General features: G+C 50.4%; 1 protein-coding gene and 1 non-coding gene across 2 annotated transcripts in view; both read left to right on the top strand.

Moving 5' to 3' along the window:
• The first annotated feature begins 306 nt into the window (after nucleotides 1–306).
• Nucleotides 307–20,207, top strand: part of PPP2R1A (protein phosphatase 2 scaffold subunit Aalpha) — a 39,502-nt gene continuing 19,601 nt past the window's right edge. The window contains exons 1-3 of the mRNA XM_002927581.4: nucleotides 307–496; nucleotides 14,768–14,858; nucleotides 19,960–20,060. Of these exons, the coding sequence (XP_002927627.1) occupies nucleotides 419–496; nucleotides 14,768–14,858; nucleotides 19,960–20,060 (270 nt within the window). The 5' untranslated portion in view covers nucleotides 307–418. The remainder of the gene's footprint in view (nucleotides 497–14,767; nucleotides 14,859–19,959; nucleotides 20,061–20,207) is intronic.
• On the top strand, nucleotides 6,517–6,623 carry LOC117795348. The gene has a single exon (XR_004619316.1). It is a non-coding gene; the product is annotated as a U6 spliceosomal RNA (small nuclear RNA).

The raw sequence follows: 20,207 nt of genomic DNA, 5'->3' as shown, positions 1-20,207 counted from the left end.
CAGAAACTTTGTGCGGGACTCGCCAGAGGGCAGGTTTTGCATCCTTTGAATCCCTCCATTTATTGGCTAGGAACCGTTGCTCGTCTCGCTCGTTGTTAGCGGCGACGTAGGCGGGTACAATCTTGGTCGCTAAGATACCGCGTACTTCCGTTTCCTTCCCCTCTCTGCTGTACGGAGGCAGCCTGACCTCAATGCCTTCGACCAATTGCAAATGGGCGGTGGGCGGGGCTTCGTTTGTCCGGACCAACGAAATGCGGGCTTGGCCGGCGTAGAGCGGCCAATGACCGTGGGGCAGCCCCTGTAAAGTGGCTCGGGTGCCCCCACGCTCGTCTTTCGTCCTCTTCCCAGCCCTACCCCTCCCTGCCCCGGTTTCAGCACGGCGCCGGCCGCAGTCTGACAGGCACGGGACGGAACCAAGATGGCGGCCGCCGACGGCGACGACTCGCTGTACCCCATCGCGGTATTGATAGACGAGCTTCGCAACGAGGATGTTCAGGTCCGGAGGCCCCGGGGGTCTTGGGGAATACGGGAAGGGGAAACGGGGGCACGGACGGCCCTCGCGGAGAAGGCTCAGCGTTCGCTGGGAGTGGCGGAAGGGGGCTGCGGCCAATCAGCGCCCAGCTCTCACGTCTCCAGGTCCCCAGACTCGATGAGACGGCGCCCGGGATTGGGTGTTAGCCCACGGAGGGCGGGAGGCAGGCCACCCTGGAGGGGTCCCGGGCCTGCCAAGCGCGCGCGGCGGCCCTGTCCTGGAAGCCGCGACCGGGGAGTGGGTCGGGCCACTGGGTGGGCAGAGGGAAGGGCTCGGTGATTGGCGGCGGCCCCTTGGGGATGGGGGCGCACAGCTTGCTCCAAGTGGGGGAGGGGCCCCGGGTTTTTCGGGGCTCTGGTAGGTTTTCTCTTTTCTGTGTTCCGGCGGCTGGGGCTCAGCACTGTGGGGTGAACTCTCTAAATGGGGACTGAGAGATGACGGCTGCCTTTCCAATTCCTGCTCTCCCTCCTTTTCAGTTTCGGTGTCGATTCTCGAAGGGGAGGGGTTGGCGAAAACACTCCATTTCCAAGGGGACAGCTAGCCAAATTTAAGCGGGGATTTCGAGGTAGAAATTCGCCCCGCTTCTGGGATCCTGCTGAACTGCGGGTGGGCAGTTTACTAAACAGGCTAACACATTGCTAGTGAGTGGGATGGGCCCCGGCAGAGCCGCGCTGCCTAAGGGTTGAGAAGACTAAGGACTCCACGGTTTGCCCATCCCAGCTCCACCTCCCACCCGCCGTGTGACCTTGTGCAAATTACTTCACCGCTCTGGGCCTGTTTTCCCTAAAATATGGGCTAATAATAGTTCAGCCTCACTGGGTGGTTGTGATGGACTGGGTGAGTTAAGACTCCAAGTAAAATAGAACGGTGCCTAGTTGTTATAAGGGCCCAATAAATGTTAGCGGCAGTTATTGGGAGTAGTAATTGAAGAGGTCCCGTTCTCCCTTTATAGGGGCCTCAATTTTTCTTTTTGTAAAATTGAGCGGATGGCACTGGGCCCAGCTTCTGAAGTTCGAGGTGCATCACTGGCAGTGGAGTCAGACGGGCTGCTGTTGTACTCCTGGCTCTTCCACTTCTAATTGACATGAGCAACTTGGTTGATCTCCTTAGTCCTTGCTTTCCTCTTCTCTCAGATGGAGGTAGTTAGTTGTCTAGTTCACAGGGCTTTTGTGTGAATTCATTTGTTCAGTAAACACTTGCCACATATCAGTTATGGTGCTGAGGATATAATGGTGACACCAGTCATTATACAGGAGGCAGATGTGAAACAGCTGAATACATTATTAACAGGTGTGAGATGTGGGAAGGCAACAACAGGGCATCGTGATGGTGAATCAGTATTTATTGGGCCTCAGCTCTAAGTAGGGCATTATTTTAGACACAGGTATACAACAGGGAACAAGGTAGACAAAAACTAGTGGCCTCATGGAGCTTTATGTTGCATTGTGGGGAAACAGACGATAAGACAATTAAGTTAAAATGCGTACTGTGTAAGATGGCAATAAGTGCTTTGGAGAAAAATGAAGCAGGGATGTGGAGGACAGGAGAGTGTTACAAGTTTAGATAGAATGACTAGGGAAGCCCTTATTGAGAAGGGGGCATTTGAGCAGAGATGTGAAATGAGCAGGCCCTCATAGATATCTGGGGAATAGCATTCCATGTAAAGGAAGCAAGTGCAAAGGTCCTAAGGCAGCAATATGCAGTGCATGTTCTGCGAGCTGCAGGAAACCAGTGTGACTGGAGCCAAGAGAATGAGCTGTTGGTGTTGGGAGATGAAGATGAAAGGGACTATGACTCAGAAGGATCTTGTGAGCAGTCACTTCAACCAGGTGTAGCCAGATCATTGAGCACGATTCAAGAAAGAGTTCTTGAGATGTTTTATGTGCAACTTAACAAGTTTATTTAAGTAGCGTGGGGACCTGTGGGCCGAAGGAACTGTGCTTCTGTATGAAGCCAGTGGTTATATGCATAGTGCTCAAGGGGCAGGGGACGTGCAGGGAGTATTAGATCATAAATGTTTTCTTTGAATTTCTACTTATATAACTACTTTCACAAGTTTTCTCTGGTGCTTATCATTTAGCTTGGTATTAACTGTTGGTAAGAGGTATGGGCAGTCATGAGACCCTTTAAGAATGTAGAAAACACCTTGTATTTCGTCCTCACGGAAACTGTGCAGGCTACAGGTTATCCTTCTGGGCTAAAGGTGAATATTTTTCTGCTGCTTTCCCTCATGACAGGAATTGGGAAATGGCCAGAGGTGGCCTTTGCCTTTTTGTTTTTAATAAGGTATTATTGTAAACACCAGACCTTTTCGTTTACATATTTTCCATGGCTGCTTTTATGACACAACAGCAGGGTAGAATTGAATAGTTGCAACAGACAGTTTGGCCCTTTAAAGCCTAAAATATGTTCTGACTAGTTCTTTACAGTAAGGAGAGTGTCAGCCTTTGGCTTAAACCACGTCTGTATTAAATCCCATCCTCTCTTCCCCAGCCTTCTCCTACCCCCTGCCCCCAAAGTAGCCCATGTTACCAGGTCCTTACAGACCTTGGTAGACCTGTGCTGTTCAGTGTGGTAGCCACTTTGTGGCTATTGAACACATGAAGCGTGGCTAGATTGAGTTGAGATGTACATGTAAGTAAAATACATACCAGATTTCAAAGACGTGCTATGGAGAATGTTAAACATCTCGGTGAAGCTTTTCATCTTCATTACCCATTGAAATGATAAAAATTTTGGGTAAAATATATTAAGATTAATTTTGTCTGCTTATTACTTTTTTTTTTTTTTTTTAAAGATTTTATTTATTTATTCGACAGAGATAGAGACAGCCAGCGAGAGAGGGCACACAAGCAGGGGGAGTGGGAGAGGAAGAAGCAGGCTCATAGCAGAGGAGCCTGATGTGGGGCGAACCCATAACGCCGGGATCACGCCCTGAGCCGAAGGCAGACGCTTAACCGCTGTGCCACCCAGGCGCCCCTGCTTATTACTTTTTTTAATGTTACCAGAAAATATAAACTTACATGTATGCCTTGCGTTTATTGTCTGCATTATATTTTTTTTTTTAAGATTTTTTTATTTATTTATTCGACAGAGATAGAGACAGCCAATGAGAGAGGGAACACAAGCAGGGGGAGTGGGAGAGGAAGAAGCAGGCTCATAGCGGAGGAGCCTGATACGGGGCTCGATCCTATAAGGCCGGGATCACGCCCTGAGCCGAAGGCAGACGCTTAACCGCTGTGCCACCCAGGCGCCCCTGTATTTCTTTTTTTTTTCTTTTTTGTCTGCATTATATTTCTGTTGGAGTGTGCTGACTCTAGGTCATACTCTATTCATATATAGAAGAAGAAAGCTGGTGGGTTTTTATTTTTTTAAACACTAAATATTTTGTTCTACAACTGGCACTTTTCACTTAGTATTGCTTCCGTATCTTTTCATGCAGGTAATTACAGATCTGTGTTTAAAAGGAGTTTGAACATTTTCCCAAGAATCAGAGACAGAATCTCAGAGATTGCATCGTGCCCATGTGTATGGGCTTTCTGAGGACAGGGCTTGGCTCTGATTCATCTCTCAGGATTCAATGGCTCAGTACAGGCCTCAGAATAGAGGAGCTCAGAAAGGATGAATAAATAATAATAAGAGCTGGTCTCTGTTGGGTGCTTGCTGTGAGCGAACTGCTACAAAGGGCGTTACATTTACGAGCTTCCTGAATTCTCCTAGCCACCCTCGGAAGTAGGTCCTGTGCGTACCTACATTTTCCTCATGGGGAAACTGAAGCACAGCATAGTATGTAACTTGGCCAAATTCATGCAGCTGAGAAGTGGAGGACCCAGGAAAAGTTCCCAAAGGAAGTGTCAGACCTGAGGAGAGACTAGACCTTGGGGTGGACAGAAACCTGCTGACTGTATCTATATGCCAGATATTTTAATTGGTCTTTAATGAGACAGTCTAGGATACTAGAAAGAACGTGGGATTTGGAATCCTCTAGGCTTGACTGATTTGCTCGGCAAATACTTGTTCAGCGCCTCCTATGTGCCAGACTGCTTTAACGGCTAGAACACAGCAGGGAGAGGAACAGCAAAGCTGCTGCCTTCGTGGGGCTTACATTCTAGTAGAGGAGGCCGACGGTGGATCAAGAGTGTGATGTCAGTGGCAGTAATTGCTTACTACAAAAATAAGGCAGGCACCAGGGTCTAGAGCAAGCCCAGGGCTGCTTTTTATTTATTTAATTTATTTATTTTTAAGGATTTTATTTATTTGAGGGAGAGAGAGAAGCAGACTCCCCACTGAGCCCGATGTAGGGCTCAATCCCAGGATCCATAGATCATGACCTGAGCGGAAGTCAGCTGCTTAACCAGCTGAGCGCCCCAGGTGCCCCTCAGGACTGCTTTTTAGATAGGGTAGTGAGGATCACTGAGGAAGTGATAGTGAGCAAGGACTTGGATGAAATGAAGGAGAATGGGGGGGGGCAGTCCAGACAGTTGGTACAAAGGCCCTGAGGTGGGATCATGCTCATTGTGTTTAGAGAATAGCAAGCAGGCCAACGTGGTTAAAGAGAAAGAATGGCAGAGTGGTGGGAGGCGAGGACTAGTCTGGAATGAGATCAAGTGAAGGCCCGTGGACCAGAGCAAGGGCTTCTGTGAGTTTCCGGAGCTGTTGCAAGGCTTTGCGTGGAGGAATGACATGTTTTGACTTAATTATAAAGGATCCTCCTGGCTGTTGAGTAGGGGCCAGGCAGGAGCGGATAGACTTGTTGGGGTGTCCTTGCAGAGCACCCAGGACTGGTGTTGGCATGGATGTAGGGAGAAGAGCTTAGATTTTCGGTATGTTGAGAGGAGGCTGTTGGGGTTTGCTGGTGGATAGAATGTAATGTGTTGGGTGGGGAGAGGGGGAGTCAAGGATGACTGAGCTTTGAATCCCAGCTCTGCCAGTTTGTTCCTCCTTGTCCTTGGACCAAATGTTTTTCCTCACTGGGCTGGGATTCCTCATCTGTAGAGCGGGAATAATGACGAGGAAGCAGCATGTGCTGTGGAGATTGGTGAAGATGCCGTGACTTGGCAAATGAAGTGGCTGCCTAGAAGTAAGCGTTCAGTACATGACGACCTTGTCCAATTGTTGCGGTGGCTTATTGTTTCGTTTTTGGGAACGTGATGTGCAAAGAGATTGCATCCCTTCCCTAAGGCCCCCCCAGTCAGAGGCAGAGGCTGGACTGCAGTATCCACGGGTGTTCAGGGCCTCGTGTCACTAAACAGTGTGGTCCACTGGTTGAGAGGCTAGGTCTCTGTGTTAGAGTCTCTGTTTTCTCATCTGTAAAATAGGGGTGATTTTGTAATTGAGTTTGTAAGGGGGTTGTGAGGATTAAATAGTAGGGTACATGGGAAGTGCTTAGAACAGTGTTTGACATGTTGTAAGTGTTGAGTAAGTGTTGGCCTGCAGTAGTCATGGTGCTGGTGACATAATGGGGGCTTTGTCGAGGTGAGCTGCTTGGGTATTTTTAAAGACTATTCTATTCTATTCTATTCTATTCTATTCTATTCTATTCATTCATTTATTTATTTATTTATTTAAGAGAGAGAGTGCACAGGTATGAGCGAGAGCTGGGAGAGGGAGAAGCAGATTCCCTGCTGAGCGCAGAGCCCGATGTGGGGCTTGATCCCAGGACCTGGAGAACATGAACTGAGCAGAAATCAATCGTAGGCCACCCAACCGTCCACGCCACACAGGCGCCCCTTTAAAGACTGCCCTTTCCCTGATTACTCTAGAGCAGTGCTTCTCAACTTGGACTGACTTCGTTTCCCCAGGAGACAAATGCCTGGAGATATTTTTGGTTGTGAGGATATTTTTTTGTGGGGGGAGTGCATCTAGGATCCCGCGGGGAGAGGCCAGTGATGCTGCCCAGTGTCTTCGAGTCCACAGGGTGGCCCCCACCACAAAGGTGACCCAGTTCCAGATGTCAGTAGTGCTGAGGTTTAGAACCCTGCCATGTGCTCGCTTCGGCAGCACATATACTAAAATTGGAACGATACAGAGGAGATTAGCATGGCCCCTGCGCAAGGATGACACGCAAATTCGTGAAGCGTTCCATATTTAAAAAAAAAAAAAAGAAAAAGAAACCCTGCCATGTGCCCAGCGGCGTGATGAGTACTTTTATTCATTAAGTCCGCACAAGAGACATCTGAGATAAGTGCTAATTTACTTTCCTTTAGAAGTTTTTATAGTAGTTAAATATCAGATGTCAGAAATTGCCACGTTTTCACCTGGTCCTCACCCTCCCTCAGGTTTTTTGGGGGGTTTATTTGTTTTTAGGTATTTTGAAAGTCACTTCCAGGCTTCAGACATTTTCTCCCACATACTTGGTTATGCATGTCTAAGACTGGATGTTTTTATAGCCACGGTGCCATTATCTGCATCATAGCGAGCAGTTCTAACTGTGACTCCTCGGTCCTCTAAACCTCAGTTCATCATCAGATTTCCCCGATTGCTTCAGAAGTCTCCTTTACATTTGGCTTGTTTAAATCAGTTTGTGAATTTGACTGTGAATCTTGGCATTTAATAAATAAGGATACTCAGTGTCCCACAGCCTAGTAAGTAATGACACTAGGAATTAGCCAAGGGCACTGGGTTTCAGGGCAGCACTCACTCCTCACCACCAGGCTGAGTCCCATGTGCACAGTCTGGGCCTGGAAGTGACACAGGGAGACGGTGCGGTGGGTGGATGCAGACCGGGATTTAGAGTCCTCGTCTGGCCTCTTTCCAAGTTACTCAGCCCTTCTGGCCTTGATTTTCTTGTTAAATGCAGAAAGGGTGGAAGACACAGGCTGGGGCATGTGGGTAAGTGAGATGGGCTGTGTGAAGGCCCTGTGGTCACCAGCCACTGACCAAGACCTTGCAGCAGCTTGCCCAGTGTCCATGTCTCAGGAGCGTGGAGTTACGAGCTCCGACTTCTTTTTATGGAATGCATGGGGAACTGGTGAAGCAGAACTTAGAACTGAGGTTGCTCTCTGAAGGTCTGAACTGGAAGAGAGACGTTGTGTAGGCTGGCAGTGCAGAACTCGGTTCAGGTTGCGGTTCTGCCCCAGCTCACTGGGTGGCCTGCATTCTCCCCTCTGCTTCATTTACTCTCCTGGCTGTGGAATGACTGGGGCTGGTGTCTGTGTCTTGGGCTGTGGTAAGAATTACAAGAGAGAACATGTGTGGAGTACCTAGCTGTGGCCCAGGCACGTATTAAATTCTCTAAACTGTAGCTGAGTTTTTAAAAACTGAAATGGTTTCTTTTTATGCTTTTTAGCGTGCCCAGCCCTGTACTAGGTTCAGGAATCACCACTGATAACAGTCCTGACCCTTGTCCCAGAGACAAGTCACCTTCCAAATGAGGGAAACAGGCATGTCCATAAATAATTATGCCAGGGAAAGTGCTTCAAGAAGCACTCCAATGCTGCGGCTTGAGGGGGGAACGATTACTACTCACATCCCCCTCCCCCGAAATGTCAAATACGGAAGAAACAGTGGTAAAGAACAGCTAACACTGAGGTGCTTGCTGCCTGCCAGGCTCCGTCTCTGGGTTCTCCCTATTTCATCATTCCAGCACTATTGTAATTCCCATTTTACAGCGAGGAAGTGAAAGTTCCAAGGTGCCCAGACTTGCCTGGGGCCCTTAGCTAGTGGGTAAAGCCAGAGTATGTGCTCATTTGTTATTTAAAAAAAAAAAATTCAAATAATGTAGAAATACAGGTTGTGATGCCCATTTTCACTCTTCAGCAATGCTAAGTGATTACCAGGTGGGTGCTTAGTTTTTCACACCCACACACATTATGTTAATTTAAAAACATGATCCTTTGTGGAATAAGGAAGAAAGATATATAGATTTAGGACTTTATAGGGGGTAGAGAGACTCCTGTCACTCATTGAGCATGTCCCCTGGCCAGCCAAGGCTCCTTGTTAAAGCGCATACTTTCTGTTACAGACCCTACTACCCCATTGCCAGCCACCACCTGTCCCAAACAGTAACGACTTGGAGCATATTCCTCTAGATACTTTTTAATCTCTGCTTGTATTAACATCTGTAGTTCCTTTATTTAAAAAATAATTAGTCCCGCAGATATTTATTAGGCTCTAACTCTGTGCCAGGTGTTATCCTACGTTCTTGGGGCACGGGGTGAAGAAGACCGGGTCCATGCCCATGAAGCTGATGTTCTGGTGGGGAAGGACAAACTGAACGAAGAAGTCTGTGTCACGTGGTGAGAGTTCATATATGTGAGGAGTGAGGGCATGCTGTTTTCCCTGGGTGGTCATGTGTGAGGATCCAGCAGAGGTCTGGGTGAATAGGGGGAGCCCCGAGGTGTCTGGAGGGAGAGTGTTTCCGACTGAGGAGACAGTACATCAGCGAGTGCCAAGAGCTGGGTGAGAGTGGTGTTGCCTTGTTGGTTTGTTGGTTACTGTCAAGGAAACCATTGTGACAGGATTTCCAGGGGCAAGGGGGCGTGAGAGTGGGTGGGGAGGGGGCTAGATTATGTTGGGCTCATAGGCCATAGCAAGGCCTTTGGATTTTACTCTGAAGGGAAGATGGATTGCCTGTGGCTCACACCGTACCGTTTGTGACAGGAAAGCTCCCTGAGCCACACCGTACGTGTCCATGTCAGGGAAGCTTTGTGGATGCAGTGGGAACACGGGCCTTAAACAGTGAGTAGTGCTTCTACAGGTGGATGTAGTGGTGGGAAGGGAGATTTTGTACGTTATGTCTCCACGTACTGGGCACACAGGCAGCCCCAGCCCAGGGTTGTTGTGAAACCATGGATGTGAAATGTCGTGGGTGTTTGGGGGACCGTGCACAGGGTAGTCTTCAGCACAGTGCCACGATCAAGGGACAGTAAGGATTTCTTACTGATGTTATTAATGGCTGCTCCATCAGGAATGTCACAGAGCACCCAGCCAACAGTGGTTTCAACAAGTTAAGGGTTCATTTTTTCCCTACATGACCAGTTCGGCAGCTCAAGGATATCACAGAATTGGGTCAGAGTATGCCGTTCCTTTGACCTGCCTGTGTGGCCACAAGATCGCTGCAGCATCTGTTGTCATGAAGTCCTGACAGAACCACACTGGAAGCAGGGGCCAACCCAGGACAGAAAGGTTTTTTTCCCTTGTCATCCTCCCTTTTTTTCCCCAAGGAGGAAAATCTTTTTTGAAGCTCCTTGGCTCACTTGCCCTTGTCTCTTTGTCCAGAACTAGGTCATGTGCTGAGTTCAGTGGAATTTAGTTTGGCTATAAATAAGAGGAAAATTCTAAATGAGGCTTAAATAGCTTGAAGTTTATTTCTGACTTAGAACCAAAAGCCTGATAGCAGTGCAGGCTGATGGGGCACTCTTGCACTCGTCAGTGTCAGGGTCTTAGGCTCTTCCGCATTGTACTCCGCTTGCATGTCCTCCATCCTGCCCTCCCCATCTCCAGGTTACCTCACGATCCCAAGGTGGCTGCTGAAGCCCAGTCATCATAGCCCCATTCCGAGCAGGAAAGAGGGAAGAAGAGTATGACCACAGATGGCCTTAAGGACACTTCCTAGAAGTCACACACACCATTCCCACTGGGATTTCACTGGCCAGGCGTTAATCTCCTGGTCTTGTTGGATGAAAAGGCAATTCAGAAATATCTTTTCCCGGAGGTCATGTGCACAGCTGAAAACCAGGGGTTACGAGCAGTGGTATAACCCATTGCAGGAGCCCTTTACCTGGGGCCCACCTAGAATTCCAGCACAGGTCCATGAATTCAGATGGGGAAAATAACATCTTTATTTTCAATAACCTATAACTCCAGTTTAACTTTCCCCCTAGTATGAATTGTAGTATTATAATAGTAAAGTATAAATAGTGTCAGCAAAGCCTGTGGAAATCATGACTGTTCACATCTCATTTCAGCTACTGGAGGTACTTCTAGTGTTGTCTGTGTTCTCTGTTTCAAAACTGGTTGTTGTTAGACCTGCTAAGCCCCCCCCCCAAGTTAAAAACACATAAGTCCAAATTGGTGGTACTGGTTAAGAGCCAGGTGACTGGGGTTCTCATCCTGGCTCGGCCACCTCTAAGCTATGTGAAGTTACTTAACCTCCCTGTGCCTTTGTTTCCTCGGCCACGTAATGGGTGGTCCTGAATCTTCCTGAGGTCGTCTCGAGGATCAAATGAGTTAAGACGTGAAGGTAGCTAGAGTGGTGCCGGGCGCAGAGTATGCACCATGGGAGTGCTTGCTGTTACTTCTCTTTCACTATTCGAGAAAGGAAAGGAGACCCGGGGGGAGCAGCTAGCCTGCTGCCCCGTGTGCCCTTCTTGAGATACCTGAACAGAATCAGGATGCTGTCAACAGGGGGAGGTCACCGCTGTCCTTATTGTTTTTGCTAGTCCGAGGGTGTTCCCAGGTTTATGTCACTTGGTACTCACAGTACCCTTCTGAGGTTGGGTGATACTATAATCCGTATTTCACAGGTGAGGAAATGAGGCCCAGAAAGGTGCAGAGTGGCCCAAGATCCCACAGCTAATACGTAAAGCTGCTTAGCCTTAAACCCAGACCGTGTGGTTCCAGAGCGCCACCCGGTGCTGCTTTCTGGATTGTTCCTTGTGCTGTCAGTGCTGACCAAAGCAAGCTGACATTCTCAAATACAGCAAAACCAGAATCTCCAGCGATGGCAGGAGGGAAGGGGGCTCTCCAGCATGGCAGAGATGGCCTGATTCTTAGGCGCCCACCCCTTGGGCTCCTCTCCTAAACTACAGAGATGTTGAGATGAAAAGTCTGGAGCCTGGCTTTCAGTCTGGGCTCTGCTGCTTTCTGGCAAATGACAGCTTCTCTGTGCGTCAGCATCCTCACCCTGAAAACAGTCCCTGCCTCAGAGCTCACTTCGAAGGATCAGATGTGTCACTTCTCCACGTCGAGCACATAGCAAGCAATCCAGTGTTAGCAGCTATTGTCGCTGGCATTACACTTAATGCTCGTTCCCTGCTAGTGTCTCATCCTCAGGGCTGCTGCTCACCAGTTGGGTCCCTGGCTCTTGCGTGCATTTCCCCATAGTCCAGCTCAGAGAGGAACCCAGAGATCTAACTGGGAGGTGACAAAGAGGAAGGAAACAGGCAATTAAGTCAGTCCCCCCCCCCAATGTTTTATTATGGAAAACTTCAAACCTACGGAACATTTAAAGACTCATACAAAGGCCAGCAAACTACAACCCGTGGACTGAATTGAGCCCATGGCCTGCTTTTGCAAATGCAGTCTCACTGGAACACAGCCCTGCCTGTTTGTTTGCCTGTTGTCTGGTTCTGTGGCTCGTTTCGTGCCAGTGCGCAGTTGAGTACTTAGGACAGAGACCATGTGACCCAAGATGCCGAAAATATGTCCTTGCTGGCAGTTTACAGGGAAGGTTTATACTTACGACCTGTATTCATTCATCCTTAGTGTTCACCATATTTCGTTATGTTTCTATTGGTCTGTCTCTATAGGCGTTTTGTTTTTTGGCTAGATAAGATGCAGGCCTCATAATATTTAATCTTGAGGTTCACTGTTGCTGGAGAGGTGAGTCTTTGGACCATGTTAAACCCCAAAACCCAGTGATGTTGTATGAGAAATGTGAATGCGTTTTTCTTTTTTCTTTTTTTTTTTTTTTAAAGATTTTAATTTATTTATTTATTTGACACAGAGATAGAGACAGCCAGCGAGAGAGGGAACACAAGCAGGGGGAGTGGGAGAGGAAGAAGCAGGCTCATAGCAGAGGAGCCTGATGTGGGGCTCGACCACAACGCCGGGATCACGCCCTGAGCCGAAGGCAGACGCTTAACCGCTGTGCCACCCAGGCGCCCCGAATGCGTTTTTCTGAAAGGAGAGGTCACCATAGCCATTTCCTTAGGGTCCCATTATTGTCTGTGGTCTTAGAGATTTTTCAACCCCGGGACCAGGACACTGATGTAGGATCCCAGTCACTCACAGACCTCTTTGGGAAAAGAACTGGTTGAGGGAGCCCCATCCCTTCTTGTTCTGCCTCTCCTTCCCGGAAGAGGATGCCTTCTCTGTGCCCAGCAGTGGCTTACTCACTCAGAAGGGTGTTTCCCTGCACTCCCACACACATGACCTCACTTCGTTCCGCCACAGCCCTGTGAGCCAGGAGGGAGGCCGCACTATTGAGCTGGAGAAACAAGGGTTTCCATTCCTGCTGGGCTGTGTCATCGGAGCAGCTGAGCCCTGGCTCTCTTGGTGCTCACTTCGGCATGTGTCTGCCTCTCTGATCCTGTCCCTGCCGTCGTGAAAGGGGGTGTTGGATGCCAACCTCCTTAGGAGTGAGAGGATCGAGAGAAGTCATAACACCTAAGTGCTCCATGGGAGAGCTGCCCTGTGTTAGCCAAACGTGTTAGAGTCCTAGGTGCCACAACAAATCACCGCTCATTGTGGCTTAATGCAACAAAGATTATTCTCACAGTTCTGGAGGCCAGAAACGTGAAATAAGGTGTCAGCAGTGTTGCTTCCTTCTGGGGGCTCTGGAGAAGATTCCTTTCATGCCTCTCTCCTAGCTTTTGGTGGCTGCTGGCAATTCTGGATGCTCCTTAGCTTATGTGAATGCACCCCCTTGATCTGTCTCCGTCCATCTTTGCGTGGCCTTCTGCTCCGTGTGTCTCCGTGTCTCCTTTCCTGTCTCATCAGGACACAGTCATAGGCTGTGTAGAGGAAACTCACTCTTCTGTGTGTCTCCTTGACTCTCACGTCACTACCACACTCCATACTCCTGATACCACGTGTAAGGTTTTCCCCCTGCCAAGCAGGTCTCTGCGGGACCAGCTGGATGTCTTACAATTCATTTCAGTTGTAACACTAACCAGAGCCCGCGCCGACCCTGCAGGTGAAGGGCTCTCCCCCAAGACCGTCCCCCGCTTCAGATGCCTGTCGCAGGTAATAGGTCCCCACGTTATCCACGGCTTCTGTCAGACTTGGCTACAAATTGGAGGTCCCATGACCCTGTCCTTGGACTTGATGATTTGCCAGAACAGCTCACAGAACTTAGGGAAACACTTAACATTTATCACCTTGCTATCTAATAAGAGAGATGGTAAAGGGTTTGAATGAACACCACAGGAAGAGCTACACAGGGTGAGGTCTGGAAGGGTCCTGCGTACGGGAGCTTCTGTTACTCTGCAGTCGGGGTGCGCCACCCTCTTGGTGCATAGATGTTTTCACCAACCTGGCAACTCCCCAGCCCTGTACTTTGAGGATGTTTATGAAAGCTTCCTCATGCAGTCTGTTTCCAGCCGCTCTCCCAGTGATGGCGGTGGGGCTGAAAGTGCCAAGCTTCTGACTATGGCTTGGGTTTTCTGGTGACCGGTCCCCATCCAGGAGCCCACCATGATATGCTTCATTAGAACGAAAGGCATTGCTGTCACTCAGGAAATTCCAAGGGTTTTAGGAACTCTGTGCAGAAACCAGGGGCAGAGACTAGGAAACATACTTTGTTTTGACTGTTTCACAAGGGCTCCCCCCTAAATTTGGGATAATTTCATCTTAAGATGCTGACTTAATTGTATCTGCAAAATCCCTTTGTTCACATTCTTGAGTACTGGGGGTTAGGACTAGAGCGTGTCTTCTGGGGGCCACTGTTGAACCCATTCTGCTAGTGCTATCACTACTGTTAACAGTACTCCTGTCTACATAGTTGTTACAATATTCTTTGTTCTGTTAATCGTCATTGCTAGCTGGTGGTCCGGGGTTTCAGTCCCTGCCCCACAGCACCCGAACTGTGGGACCCTTAGAAGGGACTTTTGCTCCCTCAGCCTGTTTCCTGCTCTGTAGAATGGGGCTTATAACAGCTCTGACGTCCGGGTTGTCGTGAGCGCCTGTGCGTGTGAGTGCCCGCCGAGGGCCTGGCACAGAGTAAACTTGCTGGAACGTGGCCACCCCTGTTGGAGCGTGCCAGGTGGTGCTGCGTGCAGGAGGGGCCAGAGCAGAGCAGGAGGATGAGGCGTGGCGGGGGGCAGTGTGCACTTTCAGAGGGGGTCTTGGAAAGCACCCCTCGGTGGGTGTCTGCTCAGTGAGACGGGGTGGGTGCTTTTGCTGAGTCTGCTGCTGCCGTTGTAATTTACAGCTGCTTGGTAGGTGTGTGCCAAGTGACTGTTCCCCATCCTTACACACATCAGGCTCCCAGAGGCCGCCTGGGCCTGGAGCTTGTCACACACCCCTAAGTCTAGGCGTGCTAACATTCTCCCCTGCTCTTGTTCTCACTAGCTTCGTCTCAACAGCATCAAGAAACTGTCCACCATCGCCCTGGCCCTTGGGGTGGAAAGGACCCGCAGCGAGCTCCTGCCCTTCCTGACAGGTAAGGAGGTGGACTCCTGGGGCCCAGGCCGAGTGGGGACTGTCGGGGGGTGGTTCCTGTTAAGTAAGAGAGGCCTCGTGAGGGATTTAACAGATGGTGAGTGTCTGCCCCTGTCCCGTGCTAGGCACGGTGGGGTGGGGAGCAAGATTGGTGAACGGGGTCTGGAGGCAGATGGAACCAGGTTTGAATCACAGCACTAACAGTTAAAAGCTGGTTTCTTGAGGTGAGTCACTTAACCTAACCGTTGCTTGGAGTTTTTATGTATGAAGTGCAGATAAACACGCGTGTGCTATAGCATGGATGTGAGCATTAAGTAACAGTAAGATTAACTGACATTTATCCTCTGCCTGCCATGTGCCAGGCAGTGCTCTAAACGCCCTCTTGTGAGGATTGGGTTAGTTCACGGTCCTCTGGATGGGGGCCTGTGCTCCGTAAGTACACAGCAGTGTTGCTCCCCGTTGTGAATCTCCCAGCGGCTCCTGAGGGTGGGGCCGACTGCTGCCCCCATTGTACAGGTGAGGACACTGAGCGTGAAGAGGTGAAGGAGTACAGTTGCCCGAGATCCCGCAGCTGGGAGGTGACTCGGCACAGCTCGGGGGTGACTCAGCAGGGGTTATTTATCTAGTCGTGCTGCTGCGCACTTGACAGCACTGGTTAATGACTCAGGGTCCTGACAGCCTGGGTTCAAATCCAAGCCCCACCACTTTCTAGCCGTGCGACCTTGGGCAAGGTATTTCACATCTGCCTGCCTCTGATTCTCCGTGTGTGAGACGGGCCTAGTCTTATAACCTGATGTGAAGATTAAAGAAGATGCCGTGTGAGGTGCTCATCCAGTCCGTGCTCAGCACACGGGACGGCTGCTAAGTGTTCTGTCTGAAGATGCGTACAGAGCGCTCGGCACCGTGTCTGACGCACGCCAGACCGCCACGTAGTGGTCAGTCCTCTGTTCCCACTGTTCTTATTCCTGCTTCGTACTTTTGAAACTGCGGCTGAAAGCTCAGAGTCACGAGTGAAACTCCTATAGGATCCTTTAATTTGGGCTTAGTGGTGATGCCGGGGAGGAAGGGAGCGGAGGTGATGATTCCTTCTTGTGACATGTGGGGACATGAAGGCCTGCAGAGGTACAGGGATTGCCCATGGTGACAGAAGCTGATGACTGAGGAGCACAGGTTTATCTGCCTGGGAACGCCACACGAGGAGCGGGTATCCATGTGACACTGAGCAGGTGACCTGAACTGAGTGGCTTCCACTGGTGGATTGAGCGCAAGACTTGAAAGCGCTCGAGCACCGAGACGGGGCGGCTGGGGCACAGGGAGTGTGATGTGTGGCGCGGTGCTGTAATAACGTGGGTAAAGGCGCCTGGGTGGCTCAGTTGGTTAAGTGTCTGACTTTGGCTCCGGTGGTGATGCTGGGATTGAGTCCCACATCGGGCTCCCTGCTCAGTGGGGAGCCTGCTTCTCCCTCTGCCCCCTCACCCCCCTGCTCATGCGTGCTCTCGTGCTCTCTCTCAAATTAATAAAAGATTAAAAAAATAAAGTGGGTAAAGAAGTTGGTGGGACCTGTTTGATTCCAGCTGCCACCAGCCTGCTGGCAGACCTGGGTAAGCCACTCCGTTTCCCCTAGCCGCAGCTCCCTTACCTGTCGCAGTAAGAGGAGGACCTAACTCACAGGGCTGTTGAGGATTAAGTGCTCCACGCAAAGCTGAGTCTGTAGAAAATGCTGGATTCATGCTGCCGGTCCCTCTATAGTGAGGTAGTGGGGAAGGCAGCCTGGGGAGGGCACCAGCAGGAGTAAACAGTAAAATGGAGGCAGGACTGAACGTGGTGATGGGATGCAGGAAGAGGCACAGGGGCAGGTGGGTGGTAGGGGGTTGGGTTTTGCCAGTTCTGCGTGCCAGGCGGCAGTCTGGGATTAATCCTGTGTGAAGGCAGGGAGCTGTTGTAGCTAGCGGCTGGAGGGTGGGCGGATGAGATGTAGAAAATAACCCCCCTGTGCACACAGCGTTGTACTGAGGGGGCGGGATGGGCAAGGAAACAGCCCAGGAAGTGGAATTGGGATCGGTGGCTGAGAGCAGAGACTGTGGGGTTGGGCCATCTGGTTCAGTCCCAGCCAGGACGTGCTTCATTTTCTCTGAAATGGGAATCATCATCTAATACGTGGGCCATTGTTAAGATTCAGTGCATTTTTTTTTTTAAGATTTATTTATTTGGCGGAGGTGGGGAGAGAGTGAGAGTGTGCGCGAGAGAGCGAGCACAAGCCGGGGGAGCGGCAGGCAAAGGGAGAAGCAGGCTCCCCATTGAGCAGGGAGCCTGATGTGGGACTCGATCCTAGGACCCTGGGATCATGACCTGAGCCAAAGGCAGACGCTTTACCGACTGAGCCACCCAGGCACCCCAAGATTCAGTGAATCTAACATATGCGTCCTCTTTATTACGTCATAGAGCCACACGTGGCATCACAGTAATGCAAGTGAGAGGAGCTGCAGAAGCCATGAGATGGAAGAGGAATCAGGCATTCAAGACCGATTTCTTTGGGTTGCTTTCATTAAGTGGTGGCAGATTTTCTTTCCTTTGGGATTCACCCATTGCAAAATGTTCCAAATAGCAAATGGCAGATACACTGCATCTTTCAGAAAAGATGATACTGTTTCAGAACAAGCTGAGAGCCCTCTCTGAGCTCACACCTGCAGAAGACGCACAGTCAGTGTTGTGAGGGGAAATCACCATATGATGCCCCACTGTGTTAGAAACAGGTGTTGGTAATACACTCACAGTCAGTGTTGTGAGGGGAAATCACCATATGATGCCCCACTGTGTTAGAAACAGGTGTTGGTAATACACGCACAGTCAGTGTTGTGAGGGGAAATCACCATATGATGCCCCACTGTGTTAGAAACAGATAATTGGTAATTTTTTGGCCATAGTGAGATGTGGGTGGGTTCCAAGGTGAGTCAAGGTCAGTCACCTGTGTGCCAGTGGCTGAAAAGTCACCTGCCATTTAAAGACTTGTACCCAGGCAAACACCCGTGAAAAGTATCCTCAGAAATCCCAGATTTGGCTTAAACACACCGCGTGGTTTTGTGGGAAGTTGTACGAACGTGGGTTCCCCGGGGCGGAGGAGAGTGGCTTGATCCTGCCTTTTGTCATGGTCATGGCATTTCTTCAAGTTCAGAAAAGAGTGTTTTCTCCTTAAAAGATCCGGATTCGTTTAAGCTAATGCACAGTACAGTTAGAAAATACTTTGAAGTAGGCCATCTGTAGGCATAGTTCATAAATCTCTCATGCACACCGCTGTGTGCTGTGAGATGGAGAACAAATCAAACTTTCTGTCTTCGTGGAGCTTCTGTTCCAACCGGGAATAAGTACTGATGAGGCCAGAGAGACAAAGTAGAAATAAGGGTAAGGGATATTCCAGTGGTGGTCAGGGCAGGTCTTCCTGGGGTTGTGACCTGAATGGCACCTACCCTGTAGGACTTTGAGGGAAGAATGTTCAGGTGCGGGAAGAGGCAGGCATGGGATGGGCACAGTGTTGGTGGGAAGATGTGATTTGGAGATCGGTACAGTGGCCACATCACATGGGATCATAGTGTATGGAGTCTAGATTTTAGTTCATGTTTCTTAGAAACCATTGGAAGGTTGAGGTAGGGGAGTGTCATGATTTAAAGGATCCCTCAGGATTGTGGAAGGAGGCTGGGTGGTTGGGGGCCAGAGCAGAAGCAGAAAAACCAGTAAGGAAGCAGTTGCAGTCACCCAGCAAGAGATGGTGGCCATCAGAGTGACACTGAGGTGGAAGGTGGGACAGGTCTGCGTCAGAGAGGCGGGGAGGAGGCGGCCCTGAGCATTTGAGGCCAGGAGGATGCGGAGGCTGGCAAGGCGATTCTGTAGAGGTGGGGACCGTGAAAATAGGAGGTGCTGGCAGGTTCCACGTATTTGGCTTTCAGGAATGCGGCTTGGCCAACGGGTCTGTACTGAGGACTGAGTTGAATACGAGTTGAGGCCGTGGATATGCACAAGGTCTCCAGGAGGCAGAGAAAATGGGAGGGTGAGGCTAACTGTGTACAGAGGGCCAGGGAGACTGAGGCTGGGAAGGACCCAAAGGCCTGGTGGGCCCGGAGCCACACTGGGCTGCATTCTCTGAAGCACTGACTCAGGCCAGGCCCCATGCTGAGCTCCTCACAGAAAACATCACTTCACTTTGATCTCACGCAGCTCTGTTGGGATGTGGGGTGAGAAAACAGGCTCAGCGGTGAAGTGAGTGGACGCACACCGAGCCAGCAGTAGAGCAGAGAACCCAGCACGAGAGGAGGAGGGTGAGGACAGCCCCACGAGCAGACCGGTGGTGGTGAGGACGTGACCAGAGCTCGGACCTACCAGTTCTCACACCCCTTTGGCCAGAGCATGGTCCCTTGGCCTGCCAGCTGCACGGAGCCTGGAGGTGTCTGGCTGGGACACAGTAGCTCTATCCTTACACAGTCATCTGTTCTTCCAGCAAACCTGGACTGAGCGCCTGCTGTGCTTATCTCTGGCAGAAACTGGGGTACAGAGAGGAGCCACTCCTGGACTCCTAAGATAAGGATTCCGATAAAGGTGGCTTGGAGTCAAAGGGAACGTAGAGAAGGGACATGCCCTGGTCTGGTCAGGAAACCTGAACTGAGTCCTGAGGGACGGAGAAGAATCTCTCAAGCTGAAGAGAAAGATGAGTTCTCACAGAGAAGGCAGTGCTGAGGGTAGAAGCTAGACCAAAGCGAAAAGCCCCCATTTACCAGGCTCTGTGCTCCTGTGCGTGGTCTTGTTTGCCCCTCACTGGAACTCCCGCCGAGAGGTACATTGGCACCATTAGAGGCGCAGAAATGGGCTTGCAGTCTGGTCTCGCTTCCCCGGTGTGCTGCACCTAGTAAAGGGCAGAAGAGGGGCTTTGGTGCTCTATCCTCTGACCCAGGCCTGCACCTTGATCTCTGCACCAGCCGGGTGGAGGCTGGGGAGACTGAGGGCTGACAGTTGGAGGAAGCAGAATGGAGCCTGCTTGTTCCCAGCTTGGGTCACCCAGGGGCTGGGGTCAGACTTGGGGTGGGACTGTAACAGAGTCTGTCTTGGTTCCACAGACACCATCTACGATGAGGATGAGGTCCTCTTGGCCCTGGCGGAACAGCTGGGAACCTTCACCACGCTGGTGGGAGGCCCCGAGTACGTGCACTGCCTGCTGGTGAGTCTGGGAGGCAGGGAGGTCCCCTTGCCCACCCCTTGGCAGTCAGACCTGCAGCCCTGCCAGAAGCAGGATGGGAAGAATGCAGGAGAGGCTGGAGGTCACGTTCTAGGCACAGGCAAGCCTTGGACATTCCCTTTAATCCAG

Source organism: Ailuropoda melanoleuca, chromosome 12 (genome assembly GCF_002007445.2).
Source record: "Ailuropoda melanoleuca isolate Jingjing chromosome 12, ASM200744v2, whole genome shotgun sequence".
NCBI classification, from domain to species: domain Eukaryota; kingdom Metazoa; phylum Chordata; class Mammalia; order Carnivora; family Ursidae; genus Ailuropoda; species Ailuropoda melanoleuca.
This window is presented reverse-complemented; position numbering and strand designations above follow the sequence as displayed.